The 23,606-nt window shown below is 38.4% G+C and overlaps 1 protein-coding gene across 1 annotated transcript; it reads left to right on the forward strand.

Annotated features, from left to right (window-relative positions):
• Nucleotides 1-9,170: 9,170 nt before the first annotated feature.
• On the forward strand, nt 9,171-23,160 carry LOC104828381 (prostatic acid phosphatase-like). The gene is made up of 10 exons (XM_010562022.1): nt 9,171-9,324; nt 10,663-10,758; nt 13,294-13,380; nt 14,034-14,186; nt 16,316-16,414; nt 17,532-17,627; nt 20,059-20,191; nt 21,458-21,540; nt 22,429-22,535; nt 23,004-23,160. The coding sequence occupies exons 1-10, from the start codon at nt 9,211-9,213 to the stop codon at nt 23,158-23,160; spliced, it is 1,125 nt and encodes a 374-aa protein (XP_010560324.1). The 5' UTR covers nt 9,171-9,210.
• Nucleotides 23,161-23,606: the final 446 nt, after the last annotated feature.

Genomic DNA, 23,606 nt, shown 5'->3' on the forward strand with positions numbered 1-23,606 from the left:
GTTTTTCCGTTTTCTTTTTTATGGGCCCAGTCTATCCAATATGCACTCTCAGCCACTCATCTGGCCAGAATGTTATGAAGACCACGTGTTTGAAAGGACCTTTCCTTTGCTTAAATCCTTCGCTATTGTAATAGCCATTTCTTTAACTGCCTTTCCCCCTTGAGTAGGAGATGTTGCAGTTTCCCCCACAGCTTCACAGTTGGATATGTCACAGTTTCAAAGGTATTTTCACACTGTTGATGTGGCTGACATTTCTTCATGCAGCAGGACTGTGTTGACATGAAGGGAATTTTTTTGGTCCTCAGGATCAGAGAACTTCCTTTTTCTTTTTAGGAATCAATATATTCATTAGCAAAAAAAAAGGGTCTCAGGCCAAAACTTCATCTTTTAATCAGCAGCAATGAACACAAAGGGTGAAAGTTTATCCAAATCCCTGACTATGTGAAGAAACAAACCAGCATGAGCTTCTGGCACAAATAGTGCTGAGAAAGCACATCTTCCAGCTGCATGTTTGGTCTACTTCTTCCCACAGCAAAGTTCGTGATCCTAAGAGAGGAGCTGTTATCCCTTCCCTCTGAAACATTCCCAGAGCTCTCAAGTCTCTGAGATATGCATCTTGTGGCTCTTTGCCACAGGAAAATCTCAGTCTGTGGATCATAGGGACTGAAAGTTTGGCCATCTCCACTCTTATGGAGCACAAGTCTCTAAGTGTTGCTTCCCAGGCAGTACTATTGGAAAAAAGCCAAAGGTTGAATGGCTTCTCGGCCTGAAACCTGTGCACTTGAAATCCAAAGGGGTTTCCCCTTTTCTGAGAAAGCAAGGATGAGGATATATAGGTGGTAGGGTTTGATTATCTGTGTATAAGTGGTAAAAGACACTGCAGATATGAACTCCACTACCTACACAATCAACAGATGTTAGTTGTTTGAAAAAGAGTAAGTAAGGAACAGAGCTATGTGTCAGAAGACAAAGACAAGCAAACAGAATATGGCAGTGTATGAGAAAAAAAATTCCATTGCAGCCATGATTTTCCAACAACAAAGTTTTATCTGAAACCACCAGCTCAAACTGGTTTAGTAACAGATGGCAAGCACAAGAGATGCTGCTAACTTGACTTGGACAATTCTGTCTGGGTGCAAGTACAGAAGCTATACTTGCTATTCTTAAATATGTTCATAGAATTAGGAAAGCTTTTTATGCTTCTTCAGTTGCTCTTTCTCAGGGTGAAAAAGGACAAGATGTATTAGCAGTCCAATGGTTAAGTTATACATAGTTAGGAAATAGATGAAACTCCATATTTACTTTTACCTTTCCAAGGTTAACAGATGATAAAATATACAACAAACTTCTCCCTTTTCCTTTTCTTTCCCTCACCCAACAACTTTCAACAAATGTTCTGTGCAAATATGTTAGTCTGAATGGTTGAAAGCTGTTGCCTCCCATCATTTGAAAAAAAGTCTTAACAGAGAAGGCAGCATTGCTGGATGTACTGGAGCTTTTGTTATACCGTTTCTCGGTAAAACTATTTTTTTTTTTTAGTCATACAGATAGGAAATTACAGCTTCAATCGCTGAAGTATGGCAAAGTTTTAAACAACTAAAAAGCAGGATGTCACAAAGGCAAAAGTCCTTTCTAAAAGGAAATGTTTCCAGGTAGCTGATAAAATTCTAATCTCCAGTTCACCATCTGGAAGTCATTGCTATGAATAGGTGAGTCCAAAGTTAAGAGAAAACATGGAAAGAGAGAAGTGAAAGCTACATCACCTTTGAATACCATCAAAAATAGACTATACAGAATTTCTCTGTTTCACATTAAGTAAAACTCACAACTGAGGTGCATAGAAAAGCAGAAAAACACCCCAACAATGTATGTGAAAAGAGGAAGAGAAGAAGCTACATTACCCCAGCTTGATCTTTGTGGCCACTCAAATTCTCTCATTCTGTAATATTAATCCAGGCAACTGTCTCTCTCTACAAAGATGCTGACTTCTTGTGAAAGATGCTGAATTTCTATGACAACACAAATGAAAACATACAAGGAGAAAATTATTTAAGAGTTAATACTGCAAGTGTATAAAAACCACTACATTGTTTTTTCACCATCACCACTTCTCACAATGCTGGAAGAAGAACTGGACACTGACTTTTAACAAAGTCTTTCCTTCTGGAGAGTAAATTTATATTGCCAGCAACCCTCAATATAGGAGTGAAAATCATTGATCTTAATTTTTATTGAATTTGGAAATATGGTCATGTGTTCTTGACATCTGGTTGCAGTGATGCTGTTCTGTATTTCTCAATTATTACTGGATTTCCAATAATTCTCACAAGAGCGTCTGTCAGGAATCTACTGCAACTACACTAGCCCAAAGTACAATGAATAGAAGAGAGTTTAACACTAGATGGCAATATGCCTTTGCAAAATATTTCTCTGAGGTGCCTGTAGATATAGGCAAATATTTTTCCAACCATTGCACTATTTCTTAGTTCTTGTGTAGGTTTAGGCATACAGTTTTTATTTGGTTTGCACTAAAATAAACTTTCCTTTCATGCTATTACATTTTCCTCATTGTTTGCTTTAACTTTAGACAATACTCTGATCTAGAGCTGACCAAACAGAAGAGATTCACAGTTTAACTGAAAGTACATTATGAATTATTCACTAGTCAGTGTGTGTGGAAAACATGTGAAGAATCACATGATGAACGTTGACAAATTCTATCATGCCTGGTGAAATGCAAATCAAAAGAAAACTTATTTTGCAGGCTACCACCTTGCATCTACTGATGTCAGTAAGACCATAAACCTAATCATGTATCTATTAAACTCAGGATTCCTTTGGGTAGCATTTTTCTCTGTTACCTGAAGCATTAATCTTGGTTATCCATTTTGTGCTCATGCCTAAGCATGTAACCTCTACTGAAGTCCGAGCTGGTTATGCAGGTAGAATTAGCCTGGACTGTACTACAGGTATCTACGGTACTTTGGCTGGCTTACCTGTACTTAGTGTAGTGCTTTCCTGAATTGCTTGGAAAGCCCAACATGTTACAAATCGAACCTATAAACCCATACTTTGTAAAACTAAAACTACATTATAATTATCAACTAAGCTGCTAATTAATGGGTTGCTTTGCTGTTTCCAAGAACGATCAGTATTTGAACGTAACATTAATCTGTCTCAGCATTGGTAGCAGCTCAGAAAGGCCTTGGCCAATTCCCCGCATGACTTCAAGCATATCTTCGTTCTACTGGCACTTCTTTTTCTATGAAAATGGGTCCTAGAGGCTATTACCACTCCCCCACACAACTTAACTCTCTCTCCCACCAACTCAGTAAATAACAGTTACCAAAACAAAACAACAGGTTAACTGCCAGTACCATTTTGTCTGTTCATCATTTTAGCTATTGCCCTCTGGATAGTTCGTCCCATATTTTTGCAAAAGGCACTTTTATACCTTTTGTGCTTTTTATGGATGTGTCTGTGAAGACAAACATGGACAACACAGGATTATAGTAGGTAAGAAAATGGGACATCTTTTTGAAGTACTTTGTAGAAGCAGATCAAAATACCTGACCGAACAAGCTCAATGTCACTTCTAAATTAAGTGGAAGTCTGCAAAACATCCCAGTTTCTATCACCCTGATATGCAATATTTATTTTAGCTCAACCTAACATGAGAGAAACTGGATATATGACCTAAAGCAAAAATACACAGTTTGCTTCTAACCACCATATTGAAAGTCAATAAAAATTTCACTGATAAAAGTCACATTGGAAATGCCAAGGAGAGCTTTGAAGTAATACCACCATGCAGCCTAGTTAGTATTCATAGGCACAGTGCAGTGGCATAAAATCACAGTCTTCCATTGTAACAGTTCTGACAGTTTCATTCAGAACATGTTTGTGGCAATATTTAAATCAATCACCAACCTCTCAAGAAAACACTTGGTCAAAAAAGGTTTGAAATGTGCCATGAAAGTATGCCTACAGCCTAGCATGAAATGCTTCACTGATTAAAATGAACAAGAGCAAAAATAACCAAAAAATCCAAGAATCCAAAGAGACTGAAGGATGATAACAGCACAGGAACAGAACAGAAAGGGGGAAGGTGAGGGAAGTTCTGAAGCAAACAGCTAATTTACTAATTCTTCACTCCTAATTCACGATTTAAGTACCAAAACCTAAACTATCCACATGGGTAGATGACGCTTATTACCAGCAAGGTCCAATATTTATCAGAAATTGCTGGCTTATATTTGATCTCAGCTTGGGTTTTATAAAGGACTTTTTATTTTATTCCAATTGAAATAAAAAAGTTATTGAAAGAACATTTCTTCCCTCCCACATATTTGCATTTCAAATCTTGCAGCATTGTGCTAGGGCATGATCAGAAATCATTCCAGCTGAGCAGAACAATTGCTTTAATCATAGTTATTGTAGCCTACCTCAAAGTTAAATATAATTATTAAAATTTAAAGAAAGCAGCAACCCAAACCCCTCAGGTATTCTAAGGTGCACAAGGACAATAGCTTGATGCTTGATTACACACAGGGAGGTCATTGTTTGGACTTATGTCCGCGCGTGGATGAAACACTTCTGGTTTATGCCCAAGTTAGACAGCTGTGATAATGGCTGGCTGGAAGAAAATGTTCTTTTCCTCCAGTACGATAAATATGTCACCTCCCATTCCCAAAACAACGTGATCCTGTCAGTCCCATACAACTCGTTAGTAAGTCTAAATAACTAGATAGTGTTAGTGGTCTAAAGATCTTTGTCTCCTAGCAATTTGCTACAAACCTTACCTCTTCCCTGCAGTGGCAGTCTGGTTATGTGGTACAGCCATCCACCACACCAAAGCAAGGTTGCTTGAATTAATTCATGGAATTTGGGAAAAAAGAATAAAGGGCTTTTACACTGCATAAAATTCAGGTTTGTGACTCACTGATGGCCTAAGACCAAAATAAGCACCACCACTGTGTGGAATAATGCCAGCTAAATCCCTTTGTTCCGATATTACAGTAATCATCTGTTAAGACACAACTACCAAGCTGCATCTTAATCTGCAACTACTCCAATGTCAGTCTTGCTCCTCGAGTCATGTATTTTATGATGACAAAGGTGAATCACATGAAACTGGAGAGAGAGAAAGTGCTCACTTTGAGAGGCAGGAGCTTTACAGTCCAGCAAAACTCCAGATGAAGGTTGGATCTGGAATTTGATCTCTTTTTGCATTGATACTAGGATCCACCTTTTTAATAACATTTTTTCATCAGAACAGGTGGAGGAAATGGATTTTAACATCCTCCTTTTCCTGTATTTTGAAGCCCCTGTAAGCCAGTGCAAGTCTATAAAAAATAAAGAGCTAATCCATCTCATACCAAACGAGGATCTGGAGTAGCAGATGCACATATCCCAAACACTGCCACAAAATGCAAAAGATCAGAAGGTGCTGAGAAGAACATCAGTGGAAGAACAGCTGTGTGAACCTCAAGGGAAATGTACTTGGAGTAAGTTCAACTTCGGTGCAGTTACTCTATATTTGCATCAGCGTAATGGAGAAGAAGCTGGCCACTATGCAAAAAAGTACTTTATCTCAGATTGACATCAAGAGTGCAGCTTTGAACCCAAACAGAAGGCAATTGTATGGAATGCTGAATGGCCTAAGAAAGACCACAGCCCCACTCCTTACAAGTCCCAACGCCAACTGCTGTCTCCTGTTTTCTGCTGCCATTTAAGGAAGGATCAGAGGATATGGGGCAGAAGGTGATGTCTCCTGCCAGTGGCAGCAAGAACATCATGCACAGCTCTTTAGAGCCCCTGTTACCATTGCAGATGACCCTATTTGCAGGGCACAGATGCTCCATTTTGTTCATACTCCTGACAAGCCTTGACCCAGCTCCTCAGAAAAGTTGAACATGCCTCTAACTCAGTCTTAAAATGGGCTGAAAGAATATTGCATGCCAGCACTGAAATCATTAACAGAAAGTGTGTATCTGATTGGGGCTGAATTCTTCTTGCGATGGGGGTAATGCGCCCCTGTGACACAGCCATGGTGACATGACATGCCTTTGTTTTCCTAACATAAAGGACCAAAGAAGTCTATGGTAAGCATTAGCCAAAGAGAGGCAGCTGATACCTATCTATTTAGATAGTAAGCAAGTGACTCGGAGTTGGAATTTTTTTGTTCTGGCTCTTAGGTTATTGCAGCTGAAGGAATGATATCCTCACTTTTCTTTATTGTTTAATCACATTGTGCAAGCAACAGACAAACAGGTACACTGTAAAACAGAGGAAAATTGAACTCTATTTAGGGACAGATACAGCCCTGATCTGACTGGGGCTGAGGAAAGAAGATATGGAAAAGGCATGGAAGTGGATATGGACATCAAAAATGTGAAAACCACAGTCATGACTTCAACACCAAAGGCTGGAGTAAGTATCCTACTAGGGGACATTTCAGGGAGGGGGAAGGAGGGGAGGCAAGGTGGAAGTCCTCCTACACTTGCCTCCTTCTACCCCCACTAATTCTAACATGCTTATCAGCATATCTTCAACTGATTGTGATCCTCCTCCACTGCCAATGAAGAAGTAGCATTTCAAGCTGCAAGTCCAATCCTACACTGTGTTTAAATACCAAGCAGATTTAATCCTACACTTAAAAGCTGGGGGAGGTGGTAAGCATCACAGATCGGAGAAGATTCTTCATATTGCAGTTTGGGGGTAGAGGGCCAAATTTTGTCCTTTGGATTACTAAGTTTTTAAATACAATAATAGCACTTCAACCTTGAACCTACTCTAAAGCACTGAAGGACTGTTAATGAAAATTTACATTCCCTAAGCAATGTCAAAGATCCAGCAGCATTTCTTAACACACTGACTTTTCAGATATCACAATACAGGACACAACAAAAAGCCACACTTTTACTTGCCTAATAATATTATGTTTATCATGATCCCATAAATATTTCATCAAGTTTATTGGTAAGATAAATGCATATGGTCTACACCTCATATATTTTCCTTTGTACTTCCAAGGCAGTGTGGGAGGTTCATTTATTGTCTTTATCATTATCTCCTCCTCTTCCACCTTCAACTGTTGTTTTAACACAGGCTGGCAGCATATTAAAGAATCAGTTACCTTGACTTTGAAAGCAGCTATAGTTTTCACACTTCTCACCACCTGCAACAAGGGATTTCTGTAGGTATGAGTTAGCTGCCAAGAAAGCTCCATCTCCTGCTCTCTTGAGTTTCAATCTCAGGAATGCCGGTACGCAGCACAGCACACTGTTTCATTCTCACTCTATGACCTTCAGCAGGAACAGAGTTAACCAACGTGGTATATTTTAAAATAACTCCAGCCCTTTATGTGTCTTTCCCCACAGAATTAGCAGCACCAAGATCAGATCAAAGGAAGCAAGTATCAGTTTTTAAACTAATATTTTGTCATTTCCAAAGTAAGAGTAATTTCACCTTCCTTGTTAAAGAAATCTCACATAAAGTGTGAGGCAATGGGTGCTTGAAAAGAATAAAGTTAAACCTTTCTGCTCCTGTTGTATATCTGCTCTCCCTGCTAGACTTATCTACAGTATCTGAAGAACCTGAATGGAGAATTGTGATTCTGAGAACTTGCCTATTTTTTTCTCAGTGATACCAGTTGGTCTAATTAAAAACCTTGCCTTGCAGAGCAGTGTATTTTAGGAGTGGTGTCTGATGTCCTGTCCTCTAGAAACAGCATAACACATAGTCTCTTCAAAGAGATTTTTAAAGTATGACAGCCAGTGGAGGCAGGAAAACGTACAGGGTGTGAATAGCTTTAATCAGTTGACCCACATCTCCCCCAGGTCCCCCATTTAAAAAAATAAAAATAAAAAAATAAAAATTCTTTCTCAATAAATGTGTGTAGCTCCCCATATTTTTCTATTTCTGCATGAGTGTGCTGTAAGACTTGTCAGGCACAAAACCAGAAATGACAGATGAACCATCCTGCACCAAGAAAGTGTGACCTCTGAATGTTTCATAGAGGAATCTCTTCAGCTCTGACAGATGTGAAAGATACAGCATTGTTACTTGAGGAAAGAGAACTGATCCCTTTAGACAAGCCTATATAATAATTACAAAGGAAAGTTTTGTTATATGTGCCTTAAACTAGCTTGAGATTATATAACCTTTTTGGGCAGCAGCATGATTTTTTTTTTTTCAGTAATTTCTTTTAAATTCTTACATAGAGAGAGCTTTTGATCACTAAGAAATCACCCTCAATTTTTACATGTTAACAAGGCTTTCATTAACATGTGAATGTGACTGAACATAGACCAATAAGCTTGTAAGATCAATCCTGTCTCTTCCAACACTGTCTCTGAGCTAGATTTTTTTTCTTGTTTTAAAACATACTGGGGAAATGACAGAAAAAAATCGATTTATGATGCTGTAACAATGAGAGTGTTTGCAGCAAAAAAAAAATTGAAAATAAAAAATTTACCTAACTGTATGAAGTTCTGGGGGATAGTTCTAGAAAACAGTGGCACATGCTTGGTCACTAGAGACATAGTCAATCAACCGTAGAAATGAAAAGTACATTCATGTTTTTTTTTTTTTTTCTTTCAGTGAATTTAGGCTTATCTTTGCTACCATGCAACAAAACCTTCCGCTGTTTATTCCTCCTACAGACCACAGTCAAATCCAGGGAAAAATTCTGAGATCCTTTATAAAAGAACAGCTGTCAGTGCTGCTCCTTCTAGCTTTCTAGTACAAAGTGTTCAGAGAAGACTGTGTGAGCACTAAGAATGAGGATGGTTTACTAGATCTTTTGCATACAGTGAGAGACAGCATATCTGCAGTATTTCCACTTTTGAGAAGGCTGACTGACCCATACTAAATCTTAGCTTAAATAATAGAAGGCAACTTCTAGTTCTTTACATTCACTTGCCTTGCAAGTGCCAGGGGCAGGAATTAGAGGGCTCAGAGATTCCACTTCATGTTATATGTGGGACACAGAAATTGAGTACAAGTGCAAAATACTTTTCATTTCACGAATCCCCTGAAAAGCACTAACCCAAGAAGGGAAAAAAGGGAGGAGGAGGCAAGCTCTCAGCCCACTTTTTGGACTTCACTGAGCACAATTGACTCCTCCCTTCTTAGCCACATACCTACTGTATCGCCACGTCCAGCCAGGGACCTTGGTGTGCAAAATAGCTGAAAGCTACCCTTAGGATGAGAGCAAGGCAGCTGGTGTGTGGAATCTGGAGTCTGTGTTTCATGTTCTGCCTTTTCTGCATCTTTCTTCACCAAACGACAGCTAAAAGAAAACTGAAGTTTGTGTCCATGGTAAGTCGGTAGTTCATGGGCAAATGGAATTTCTTCAAAACCTGTCACTTACTGCTCTTCATGTACTCTAGGGTAGGGGGGAGGGAGTACTTTTTGAATATGTTTCCTGCATTTTCATAATTCACTATTGCATTGTACAAAAAAATCCTCAATTTTAAATAAGATTTTATAATGTTGTCTCCTTTGTGCAGTCCTAGATGAACTTAACTTTCTGGATTGACAAAGAATGCTTTTTTTATAGCACTAAGAGAGGAATCACATAGGATTATTTTTTAAATTGTAAAAGAGGATTTCATAACTAAATATCAACTGTGAAAAACCCTCTTTACCATGGAAGAGTTTCCGCTTTTCCAGTGATTTCAATGGATTAATATGCAAAACAAATTTCATTATGTGAAACCCAAACAAGTGTAAAATGGCATTGAATATGCAACACGGAACTAACGCTGTGAAACTAATGCTATTTGCAATGATTACGACGTACCGTTTGTTTGCAGGAAGCCTGAACCTTGTTCTGAACATTGCACATGCTTGTAAATCACTTGTATACTTTTTGTGCTGCAGTTTTCAATTTTATTTCTCCCTATTTGGATTAAGAAATAAAAAAAAATCTGGTGGTAAAATTTTAAAATTATGACACATATCTACAGGCATTATGCTGGACAAGGAAACAATTCATTACAGGAATGAAAAATCTTGATGTGTCCTTAAGGATGTATCTTTTATCTGAAGTGAAATTCCAGAACAGGTTCAATGTTTTCAGAGTAACAGCTTAGTCTGCATTTAGATATTAGATGACCCTTCTATCACCTTTTGTGATGAAAAAAGTCAACACATGGCTTTTGAAGGCTAATTTCTGCCTAGAAAGAGTACTTCACAGCAGTCATGTCAGCCACAGAAACTGTACCTAGAGCAGTAGTTTGGTTTTTTTCCTTCTGAATTCCCAGTTAGTCCTACCAAAATATTAATGTTGTAATATTTCTGGAAAATTACTTACATGCTTCTGTTTGTTTTCTGTTTATTTAATGTTGTGGTCTGTACCTCCTAAAATATATAAAACATCTTTAAAATATATTAAGATATTTTATAGTTTTTATAACTTGCAAAAATTTGAGTTAATTACTTTTCAAATGCCAGGAAAAAAAAAAAAAAGAGTTACATTTGTCTAAATAAATCAAATGGGTATTGTAGCTATCTAGACCCAAGAAAAGCACCATGAACATATCTACCATCTGTCAGATACAGTACTCACTGTCATTGCATATTCGTTTGACTGCACTAATTATATCCATCACAAAAATCCCAGTAACACAAAGGGACTTCCACCTATTTTATCAGGTATTTCGCCATGGTGATCATACCCCACAGGAGTTTTTTCCAACTGACAAGCACAAAGAAGTTGCAAGACAGCAGGGATATGGACAGCTTACCAAGGTACATTTGCTTACCTGGGCCAATATACTGAAATATTGGAAGGTGGTCTGTTGATATTTGGTTTTTGGAACTTTGTTTTCACTTGGAGAAAGCCCATATTAAGTTGCTATATACAGATCTCCAAAACGACAGCCAAAGAACTTACTAGGAAGCTACGCTACGAGCAGTCACTGATTTTAAATGGCACTGAGTCAGCCTGTTCTGGTCCAATAGCAGCGTATGTGGATCTGTTTGCAGACTAGGGTCTTCTGTGAGAAGCCAGGCACTGGTGACCATCACAGCTAACCTGACACTAAACACGAAGCTTTAATCATCAGTAGCATAAGGTGGTGGAAGTGCTCACAGATCACCCTCAATCTCCACTAGGCAGGAGTGCTTCCTAGCTCATGAACTACTAAGATCAGCACTAGCAGAAACTTTTCTCACACTATGCCAGAGAGGGTGATTTAAAGCTCAGTTATTTTAGTGCAGGCATTGATGGAATACAGCAGAGCTGAGCTTGCACACAAGTATCAGCTGATGGTAGTAACTAGCAGCAGCTAAGGCAACTGCAGAACTGTGTCTCTGCATTAACTGTAATTTGTATTAGCTGCCTCCTCTTGTGAAGGGAACCAAGGGTGAACTCCTGTACTATCAGGCTGTAAGGGAATATGTGGGCACTAGGTTTTAACACTACTTCTGCTCTGCTCCCACCAGCAGTACCCACTGTGTCTGTGCTTCATTCCTTTTTCCCCAAAATATGTTGTTTGGATGGATAAATCCACTAGTTATTTGCCCTAGTTATTCTGGGAACCAGGCAGCCTCACTGAAGTAGTTTAGATGTGCCAAAATTCTGGATGTCCCAGATAAATGGCTATCGTGCATGTGTAGGCAGACTGTGAGGTGTGTGTCTCTGTTAGGCTGCTGTAGAATAATTTCACTCACACACCTTATGTCCAGTGGGTCCAGCATAACGCACATGTTTCTCTCTTCTAGGGGAACTAGTCACTTGCAAGGTCTGCACCAAAATCAGAATAGAACAAACTGCCTGAGGGGTTCCTCTTCCTTGCCGTTCTTAGGAGGTCAAACTGATCTCCAGTGCAAGGTCAGGCCTGTTTCCTCTCACATCACTTCCCTTGAAGAAACAGGAATAACAGACCAGTTTTCTGTGCTTTAATTCAGCTGTGACTCAATCATTCCACATATACACTATGCAAGTTCAGCACTACATGCCAGCTTGCTCCAGGGTGTGGCAGGCTTCAAGACCCGGGTGCCAGGATTTAACAACACACATATTAGGCAAGTTGGAGCAGAAGCCTAGGCCAAGTATATGCCCTAGGAAACTGGATGCACAATTCCAGCAATGGAAAGAGGTGATCACATAGACACACTGTGGGCCATGTCTGGCACTGTGGATAAAGCCCTGAGTAACTTAGCCTGACCTCATAGCTGACTCTGCTTGGAACAGGAGGTTGGACTAAAGACTTCCTGAGGTCCCTTTCAACCCGAATTATCCTATGATCCTATGACTTAGAAAAGGACTTTAGGAAGCGATGAGTAGTCACTGTACTTGACATCCCAGTGCAGAGTAATGATTACATGAGCAAAGTTGAATATATTTCAATTTAGGCCAGGAAACACCAGGTACAAGTAAAAAGATGACAATATTGAGACCATTACAGGGACATTGCATGTGATTCTCATGTCATGTCTTTACAAAATTATGTTGGTAAGTTGGAAAATGTTCAGCTAAGAGCTACTAAAATGCTGAGGCTAGAAAACACACTTTGCTGTAAGACTAGAGAATTGTCATCTATTTAGTTTAACACAGAGATTAAGATTAAGTGACTCAATTCCATCTTATTATCTTGCTGGGAATAAGATCTATGATGGTAAAGAATGTGTCATTCAAAAGCGTAACAAGATCCAGTGGCTGAAAGCTGGGGACATAGTCAGGCAAGAACCAAGAATCAAAAGTTTCAGTCTGTTGATAATAACTAACCATTGCAGCAAAATACCTGAAGGCTTGGAGGACTTTTACTTGAAGTCTTCTATTCAAGATTTTCCGTCTTCCTGAAAAATAAGATCTTGCTCGAGCTAAAACTGTAGCCTCCATATGGAATCACTGGTTATAGTCTATGGGATTCATATCCTGGACATGTCTTCATGGACAGGTGATTGCTCTGTCTACACCACCAGTTAATCAGCTGCGAGCCAGCAATAGACCAGAAACTAGACAGACAGTGTTGGGACACCTGCTTTAAGTCACCCTGCCCCTCAGCCAGTCTTACTAGCTTGGCTAAACATACATATAGCTTTCCGTAGAGCAAAATGCAAAACTGTATCCATCAGGAAGACATATCTAATATTATCTGATACTGTAAACGCAGCAGTTTTACTGCTTTTTTCTCCTGTCTTCTTTCCTCCTTCACTTTAGAAAGATAAAAGGTCTTTATCAAAATAATATGAAATATTATCTCATTTTTTTGGTTGTAGGAATGGATGCATAGCACACTTTTTCAGCCTCTTTCTTACACTATTTTGTTACCTCTACAGCTTGGCATACAGCAACAGTATGAGCTTGGCCAGTACATGCGGAGGAGGTACTCTTATTTCCTGAGTGTTGTATACAAGCAGTGTGAGGCAAGTACTGGATTGGGGAGGGAGGATGTTTTTCATGGATGGTAATGGGACTTCCTGAATGCATGAGTATCTGAACTTGGTGCAGCTGGAGAAAACTTAATACCTATTGAATTCAATGTAGTTTCAAAGTATCCCTGAAACTGTGGCTCAACTCTTATTCAGGCTGATGGTTAACTGAAAACCATGTGAAAACCTCTGGAGGCCGTATATCAGGTTCAGATGCCTCACTGTTGTATGGCAGGATATCTATGTCATGTACCTCCAATGCTACACTTCCACATGGAGTGCAGATACAGCTTAGTTTTCATTTAGGGTGCAGCTGTTCAGTGCTGTTCAGTGCATACATGATGTTACAAAGTCTAGATGGTCAAATGGAGTTGGTCTTATGCTTTTCTCTAGGACTCCTAAGGGAAATACTACCATTTTGCAGCTCCCTTGTCCAACAAAATTTTATTCCAAGGCCCTATTCCAGCTTCACTCTTTCTCCCTCCTCCTTCTTTCTCATGGTCCTTCTTCAGCCCACTCCGTTTTAATGGCAGCTTCCCCAGGACAGTACCAGTCCCATTCTTTCCTACCAAGAGAAAAAAAAAAAAAACAAAAGTACCAGGAGAAATGACCTTCCAAAATTTTTTCTTTTTTTTTTCTTGCTTCAGATTTATGTTCAAAGCACTGACTGTGATCACACGCTTATGAGTGCTCAGGCAAGTCTTGCTGGGCTGTACCCACCAACACAGGGCCAGATTTGGAACCCCAGAATCCTTTGGCAGCCAATTCCAGTTCACACGGTGCCACTGTCACATGATAATGTGAGTATAAACTATCAGCATTTGATTTCCCTTAATTATTAGTAAAATACCTAGGATATGAGATGAAGGGGCAGGATAAAGGGCATGGTAAAGGCAACACAACGTACATTATGTTACAAGCATTGTGTAGAAAGGCCTAATAAGCTGAGTAGAAATATTGTCAAGAGTTTCCACAGGAATGGACTTACATATCAGAGACCTGGAGTTAACAAAGAAGGAAGAAAACAGAAGTCCTAGGTACAGAGAAAAATAATTAACCTATAATGTGAGTAAACCACTATAAAAGTAGATTAATCCCAAACTTATTACAAACATGACTTTTTTTGTGTGAGAATAGGAAGCATACCTATTCTCACTAGGGCTTCAACATTTCTTAGTCCGCAGCCAATGGAAAAGACAAAAGAATTGTTCTGGGACTTTGATTACAGTGAGAATTGAGTCGCAGGATTGTTTTCCATGCACTTTGAAGGTCAGCGCATGCACTTTGAGGATTGGTGGAAAAAGTAAGAGGGAAAAGGAAGGAGGACTCTGAGCTTTAAGAGTATGAGTTCATAGGGCAATGTATTTATTCCTCTCCCTTCCTCAGCTCCTCACTGTGGACCTGTAATGAACTGTGTGCATAGCAGCTCTGTAGCCTGCATATACTTGTCCTAGGGAGAAAGCTTTCCATTTGTGGAAAACCTATGGTAAAAAGCCAGAAAAGATCAGGAGTGTACAGTTTGAGTCCCAGTTTGGGAGAGGAGGTTTGCACATGTGATGCAAGACAAATTGTGTTGGATTACAAGTCTAGTTAACATGGTCTGTGATGATAGGGGAATCAGATTTAATAGCCATGGAGCAATGATTCTCACCTTGGGGTTATGAGAGCATGAAGACAGAGGATATGGAGACACATAGCTTCCTGTTCATGCACACAGCCTGGTGTAGAGTCAGGAGCTGCTTCTGACACTGTCACAGATGGTGGTACCCCAGCAAAGTCAAGCATACCTGGCCAGTATCAATACCACTAGCAAACTCAGCAATCGAGCTGCATCTCGTTCACATCTAGGGGAGCAAGTAAGTTTATTCAAACAAATCATTGTCATGAACACATACACATTTTTCATACTTTTTAAAACTATTTGTGTTTTAACTCTATTCATCTTTACTACATATACAGGCTAAGCTTGAAACTACATGTATCCTACTACCCAAAACAAGTGTCCACCACTTATTGGTAAAGTCCTATTCATGAACATAAGGTTATAATTCAGAAATACTTTCCTACCTTCTGGAATAGATAGATTATATTTTTAAAAGGATCGAGGAACTGCTGTGAAGCTTTCCAAGCTAATTATCCCTTTAGGACTCTCAAGTTCTTTTTAAAGTTCTTTTAACTGTGGGACTATATAGATAGAGCGTTATTACTGGAAAAAAAGACAAAAAGCACATTAGAGAAAAACACTAAGAATATCTCAGTGTCAAATTTTGTTTTAACTTTTATTTAAAATTTAACACAAAAAACTTCAAACAAGAATAAACTCAGTTTAGCTTAGATAAATGAATTAACAAATTCTTAAGTTATGCAGTCACATGTAACCTTTAACCTCATATGTCTTGAATTAATGAAAGACAAAACTGAGCTATAGAAACTTCACAAGTTTCTATGATTTAGCTGAACTAAATGAAGCTGTGGTAAGTCCACTTTATACAGGTAAATATGCACAAATACTCCTACTGTAGTCCAGCTGATGCTTGGTAATTTGTTGCAAAAAGGTGATGGTGTGTTTAAAGGAAAACTGAACACAATGAGTAAAATCATCCCTGGGGAAGCCAAGCAGAAAGCAGTTCAAGAAGGCTTGTGTTAGTCTTCTGTCAAGGGAAAAATTTCATCTTGTGTAAATGAATCCTTTAACTTTGAACTATTGCAGCTATTATTCCTCTGAACATTTAAAGATTATTTTGTAAGTAGTCACCAGTATGACTCTTACAGTCCTGAAGATGAATATCCTTGAAAACTACATTCCCAAATTATTTTTCAGCTTGTCCTAACTAGTGCAGCCAATCAGAACAACAATCCTGCAAGGGTATATTGAATTGCAAAACATGAAGCACCTTGCCTAACTAGTGTTTCACAATTTTCTTTTCAGTTGCTATACTTACCTTTCTCACACTGTCCAAAATACAATGAGCTTCTGAGAGAAACCTTTGCAACAAGGGATTTCCAAAGGCAACTCAAGCAGTACAGGGTAAGTATTTTCAGTTCTGGAAATCTAATTAAAATGTACCACTTCTGTCAATATTATCTAACAGGTAGGTTTAAAAAATAGCAGTCAATATAGTCCTTCCAGATCTCTAATCCTCACAGTGGGTGCAAACAACATACCCAACAAAACAATTACAACATTATAGATTCAGCTGGACTAGGCTATTCCCATCAATTGAAAATTGCAAGTCATAGAAAAGATAAATTACTGACTACCTTGCAAAAAACCGATCCACCTACCTTCTAGGAGTGCAGACAAAACAAAAACTCAGATCGTATCAGTGCTGATACCTCTCAAATCACTCCAATACCTCTCTGTGTTTACTCCCATGTAAAGCAACTCCTCTGATGTCTCTGTCTATATAACTTTCTGCTAGTTCAGATTCCTCTTCCACCACAAAACGCCCCCAGCAAAATTCCCCAGATTTTGTATAAGAGCCTCAGTGTTTTCCTCAAGTACCTGTTCATGTTTCACACCCAAAGTCTTCATTCAGGTTCTCACTTATGTTTCATTCTTGCCTCTGTAAAGTATCCTTTCCTTTCTTTCTCCACCATCAAAATCTTTGCCATGAGTATGCAATCACTTGTCTATTCTGCTGCAACCTTCTTTTTCACAAGTTTATTTGAAATGACACTATCAAACTCACCTGTTTTTCTATAATCTTTAGCCATGGACCTCAGCCACCTATCTGTGGCTCTACATTTGGGTATTATACGCAAGTGAATCATAACTCCTGGTTTTATGAAATTTATATCATACCTCCCTTCTGCTCAGTACCAAAATCAGAATAATTCTGTTTATCATACTTCCTTTAAGCACTTTTTGGATTTCTGCCAGACTTCCTCATACATCTGTGTCCCCTCTACCCCCTTCTGAACATTTCCACCAAGCATAAACCACCACCATCCTTCAAATCTGGACTCAGATCACCAACCTTGTCTAGATGAATAGGCCAAATTCTCTTACCACTAGGGAATGGTTCATTGCTTAAGTGCAAAGACTATCTTGTTTCTAAAAATTACTATGTACTAGTACGGCAGTGTATAGAAATGATGTTAAAAGGCCCTGTGTACTACAAGTTTGTCTTTTTGTATTCCAGCCATTTCTGAAGTTTTTAGCCACTCATACAGGATACCCATTGAAGAAGTTGAACACTGAAAGAATTTGGAAGCTCTCTGACACTTTACAATATGAGGTAAATAATATAAAGAAAATTCCCAAGGTCCAGTAGAAATACTTACACTTCCTCAAAACTGGTTTTAGCTCTTGTTTCTATTGTTTGTAAGACATCAGAAGAGGGTATGTCTGTGCTTCCAAACTTTTTAAAATCACAGACTATTTTCAGCTTCTTCCCCAGAAACCCTCACCTAACATCAAACTTATAACTGAAAATCCTGTAAAGACACTATGACTGTGTGAGGCTGCTGGGGGTTGTCCACCACTATATGGAACATAAACCAATGGCCTACCAAATCCAAGATCCTGTCAGTGACTGCATATGGAGAATTAGGTAAAAGCATACCTTTGCATAAAATTGTCTTGTTACTACTCCAAAGCCTCCAGAGATACACAGGCATAAAATATGCTGTTGGCAAAGAAACATAAGCATCCTTCCACAAAGATTTTATGCAAATTGTATGAGCAAGAGAAGGCATTATTTGCATGTGGACAGTAGTGGTCAGAGTATTTTCAGGAATTAAGCAGCCATTTGAATGACACAAATGGCTATTTGTGCAAGTTTGGGAGCCTGTTCTAAGCAAAGGAACCAGGCACATCACAAAGAAGCATGGATTTCATAACAAAAGGGGTACTGTGGTGCCCGACTGTCATGGCCATCTAGGTCCCACAGTCTGGTACCTCTGACTGGGATTTGAAAAAATCCTGAGGGCCCTTAATTCAGCAACAAGCCCTACTTCATGTCACTTCAAAGTCTACACTTAGCTGAAGCAAATGAAAATTGCAGAGTGTTGTGTTAAAAAGTTATCGTTGCAGCCAACTTTCGCTACAAATGCTTTAATGCATAATTATTTTTAAACTCAAATATTAATGATAAATTAATCAGTCATCAGTATTGAGATATCCCCTAGAAAACTGATGCAGTAGATTTCACAAGCAACACATAATACTTGGGTGTGATGCTAATGAGTTTACCTTCTGTCCTGCAGTTTCAATAAAGGTCCAACTTTGGTCAAAGCAGTCTTGAATGTTAGCCAGGGCTTTAAGTTAAACGTAACTTTAACATGTTGGGACATCTCACTGTAATTTCAGTGAGGTCACCCTTCCATATTTTCAAATGCAGGATAGCTCAGGACCACAACTTTTTATGTCAATTGCTATATCGTACTGAGAAACCTGTGTCACCAGAGAAATGTGCAAAATTGACAGCTCCCATCAGGGATCTAGCTAAATGCTGGAAAACAAAACCAATTAGTTGCAGTTTTCCTTCTAGTGTTAGATTTGATGAGTTTTGGTCTTTCATAGCACTCAGTGAAGACTCTGGGGGTATCAATTAAGACATCTCCCATAAAAGCCACTCTCATCCTTTCAAGCATACAAAGAGAGCTTTCTTACATAGTTTTTTAAACACAGTTCATGAAACTACAGTAGCATGTATCTCTCTGTTACTTTTGACTAAGTGTCATCTAACTTACAGGTAACTTGGAGACTGAGGTCCTTGCTTGCCTACAGCACTGTCTTAAATAGCATGCAACCAGCCAATTGTTTCCTCAAGACATCAATCACATTTGTTAACAGAGAAAGGGATACATTGTGACCTGAGCTGGTTTAACCTAACATGTTCTATTGTTCAACTGTTTAAATGAATCATTTAAGTAGTTGGCATTTTCCTTAGAACTCGTTGTTACAAGAAGACTCCCTCTGGTGAGCTCAGTCCGATGGCTCAAGTTCACAGAGGTTACATTGCACTAAAGGAAAGATACCAACCTTGTTTAAACAGGAACTCAGGGCAATGCCAACCAGGAGTGTTGGGTGTATCTTCCCTTCTCACAGTTGTGACCATTAATATACCTTGGGCTGCATCCCCAAGGAAAGAATAATCCATTCCACTGTAGCTTGAGGGCTGCATCAGTATCCAATAGACCTGGTATAAGTTGGTATGAATTCCATCTATATATCTAATCCCTATACATATACCTCATGCTCTGGTACATCCAAATTACAGCTATACATATTCCTACTTGATCTCTGGATCTCAGTTATATCTCAGAGCTGCCAGCCCTTAAAATCTTGACATCTAGATAGGATTTGTTTCAGTAAAGATCTCAGGATATATCCCAGCAGATGGCCAAAAGAGTCAAAAAGTGAAATTTTTGCACCTGACAACTGCGTTAGCAATTGGCATAAATAATGCCAGTTGCTTTTTGCATCATTTTTAGTATTATATTTCCTCTTCTTGTTGAACACTGCCCTTCAAATTTGTTTTAAGCAATGTGGTGCTATAAATAAGAATTCTACAGCTGTCTAAATGCAAAATACAGTTACTATTTTATTATAAAGAGAAAATGTTACTGGAGTGAAACATTCAGAATTTTTTCTGAATTTTGTGCCAGAACAAACAGCAGTAGGAATCAGTAAGAAAATCACCATGTTTTCTTTCTTCACTGTAGGATATTAATAATTACACTTTACCTGTTTGGGCTACTCATGGTGTCAGGACCAAGCTGACAAAGCTCTCAGAACTGTTATTGCAGGCGGAATTTGGGTTCCACAAACAAATACAAAAATCACGTTTGCAGGGAGGTAAGCTGAATTCTAACCCCATTTAAAACCAAGAGTAGAATGGGAAAGAAGAAATGGTATATAATAAACTTTGCTACCAATTCCATAGTAGAACTACAAAAGATGCCATGATGTGGATATTGGTGATCAGCACTGAAAGATTTTGATTAATGGGAAGACAGATGGTGAGGATATGAATCACAAAGATCCTAATCCAACATTATAAAGAAAGTGTCATTTTGGTTACACTGTATAAGAAATCCAAAGTAATATACAGATTCTTGCTGAACTGAATCAAGTCTGGATTTAATGTAAGCCATCATGCTTAACTTACTTAACAAAATATTATTTGTAATAATCTCTAGGATGGTAACTTTGTTGCCTAATAGTCTTCATATTCCATTCCTGAGAGTACTAGAATGAGATTATTTAACTCTTCTAAACTTTCTTCTGCTCAGCAAATAGTAGCTGAAATTTAAAAATAGTTTATACCTTTTTAATCAGACATTCTTCTCCATTCATCCACTGTCACTTTTGGGGCCTCATTTTTGTTTTATATGGATACAGTACAGTCAGGATCTGTGAGCTACAAGGACAAATCACATATAAGCATGGATCAATTTTTTTGCTGTTTTGGAGCTCCAACTTACAACACTAAGCACAAAGTTCAAACCTCTGCTCTTGCTTTACTAACAATTGCTATTAAAAAATGTGCCAGTAGCCAAAGACAATACATGAGTCTAATTCTGCTAGCATGTACAGCTCTCATTTTAGGATTTTAATTTGTCAAGATTCCAACCTTATGCTAACATACCAGCACAGCCATTGATTTAATTAATATAGTTTGTCTTACAACTTTTCAGCAGTTAACATTAACAAAATACAGACAACCACATAATTTAAGAAGGCCCAGAGTCCAAAGGATATGCTCTTTCTTTTCCTCTGGAAATCAGGAAGTCAATGGAGTTACACACAAAAGAGGGTAGTATTCGTTACCCTGCTCTTCTTGCACTGTTCTGCTGGCACAAAGCAGGTGTGAATGTACTGCTTGAAGCTGTTGAGGCTATTAGGGATCCCCAAAACATTTTACACAGGTGTAAAATAGGCCCACTGTTCATATAAAAGATAGTATCAGAATTAACCAGGGCAGTCTGCACAAATTACCTATAAAGTCAATTGAATAAATCTGGTGCATTTAAAGACAGATTGTGTTAAAACAGTACCAAGTGATGCAGCTGTTAACACAAGCATCCCTTTCATTGTCATTGCTTTCCCATTTTCTTTCAGGTGTTCTTTTAAAAACTATTCTAAAGCATATCTCAGATGCTAGAAAGCCTTCACACCAGCAAAAAATGGTTATGTATTCTGCGGTGAGTCCTTTCTGTTTCTTTTATGCTGCCTTTCTGCAGTTATTAAATGCAGTGAAAGCCATGAAACTTTATTTCCTTCATGAAATACAGCTACAAGCATTTTTTTATTTGGTTAACCTTAAATATCATCACATTGCTTTCAGTCTTTAATGAACAGATACTACTTTGAAACCTGCAGCATTCCATTTTCCACCTGATGTCATGGCTTGTTTCACTGTAATATTGTTTTGATTGAGCAGAGAACTGAAAATCCATGCCTCATGTTTTATTGAACCTCTATCACAAAGACAATTTAGGAACAAACCTCCTGCTTCCTGCATCTTTTTTTCAGATGCAAAAGGAAAAAAAAACCAAGAAAAATTAAGTCAAAGTTAGTTATTTTAGAAGGTCTTATGAATGCACCTACTCAATTGTGACTTTATATTTTTGTTTGGAATGTGCAAACACTGTCATTGGAGATGGAAATTTTTTGATTGCTCTCAGTAAAAAGCTCCTATTTTGAAACTGCAGTTAGATTATGACCTATCAGGTATATATCAGCCAAAGAGCTTACTGATCTGATCTTGGATACTGTTCACTTAACACGCAAAACCACCACTTCTTTTTAAAAGAAGTTTTAACAGCTCCTACTAACTTTGATAAGAACTACAAGTGACTAAGACTTCTTAATATTTACATATATGTAGACGTTATACATGCAGCATTTCGGTTTGTCCAGCCATTAAAGGACAGTATTTGCTCAGTGTTGCAGAGGGCAAAGTGCAAGTATTAATGAGGCCACACAAGTAATGTTAAGTGGACAGATAATGCACTGGACATATTGTTAAATAATAGGTACATGTAATCGTTTTCAATAGGCCTTTAATTAAAGGTTTCTTCTGTTTACAGCATGCAGCCACCATTGTTGCTTTACAGACGGCACTCAATGTCTTCAATGGGAAACAACCTCCTTACAGCGCCTGTCATTTTTTTGAACTTTACCAGGAAAAAAATGGGCAAGTATCTGCAAGCTGTACTGCTAACTTACACTTTTTCTAAAAAGCAGTTTACTGATACCCCAGACTAATTAAACTGGATACACAAGGTTCACTACACAGGAGAAGATTATAGACTGATTTTAATTATTATAATTGGACTCAATTTAGCAGTTATTGACAATAGCAGAATCACAGCACTGCAGCCTGAAAACCCTCTCTGTATTTCTTCATTACAGTTATGAGAGGTTTTACTCTACCCTTTTTATCTGATTAACTCCTTGACTCTCTACCAAGAAGACAAACTACATGCAAATGGGTGTTGACCATGGATTGTTTAAAAGATCTCTTCAGAGTACTAATGATACATATTAATAGCCAGACAAATAAGCTGGCTAAAAGTTTGTCCCAAACGATCACTACCACATTGAAAGGCTGTGTGGTTCTGCATACGTAACTTTATTTTGACCTTTCTGTATTTTGAAACAGGCAATACACCATAGAAATGTACTATCGGAATAACTCTTTGAGAGATCCTCACCCCGTCACTCTCCCTGGCTGCAAATTTCGCTGTCCACTGGAGAGATTTACTCAGCTGGTCTCACCAGTTCTAGTACACTATTGGACAAGAGAATGTAGGATGTAAGACATAAAAAAAAGGTAAGTTAAGTGCTCTGGGCACATGTACCCAAAAGTAAAGTCAGAATTACATCTTCTGCTGAGAGCTCATTTGAAGTAACAATCATTTTCATAAGGGTCTGGTCTGAAATGAAAAAATATGCAGATCCAGTAAGACAGAAGTGTGCCCATGGTCATGATTTCTACTCCATTGATACATTTATCTATTCCAGCCCAACTTTCCGGTAAAATGGAATCAATGCTGGTTAAACTTTAGGGTACTATTTTTCATGGGGTTTTTTTTTTCAGTTTTAGTACAGTCAAAAAGGGCTTCAGTTGCTGAGGAAGCAAGTACAAATGCACTGAATTATAACAATTCACCTTAACTACTCTAACTGTAGAGTACTTGTCCAAGCCGATTAACAACATTATGCATTCCCTTGATTTTAGAAGACATTCAGAGATCAAAACAGA

The sequence above is a fragment of the Haliaeetus leucocephalus genome, unplaced genomic scaffold (genome assembly GCF_000737465.1).
Source record: "Haliaeetus leucocephalus isolate CR32 unplaced genomic scaffold, Haliaeetus_leucocephalus-4.0 Scaffold153, whole genome shotgun sequence".
In the NCBI taxonomy this organism is placed as follows: Eukaryota; Metazoa; Chordata; class Aves; order Accipitriformes; family Accipitridae; genus Haliaeetus; species Haliaeetus leucocephalus.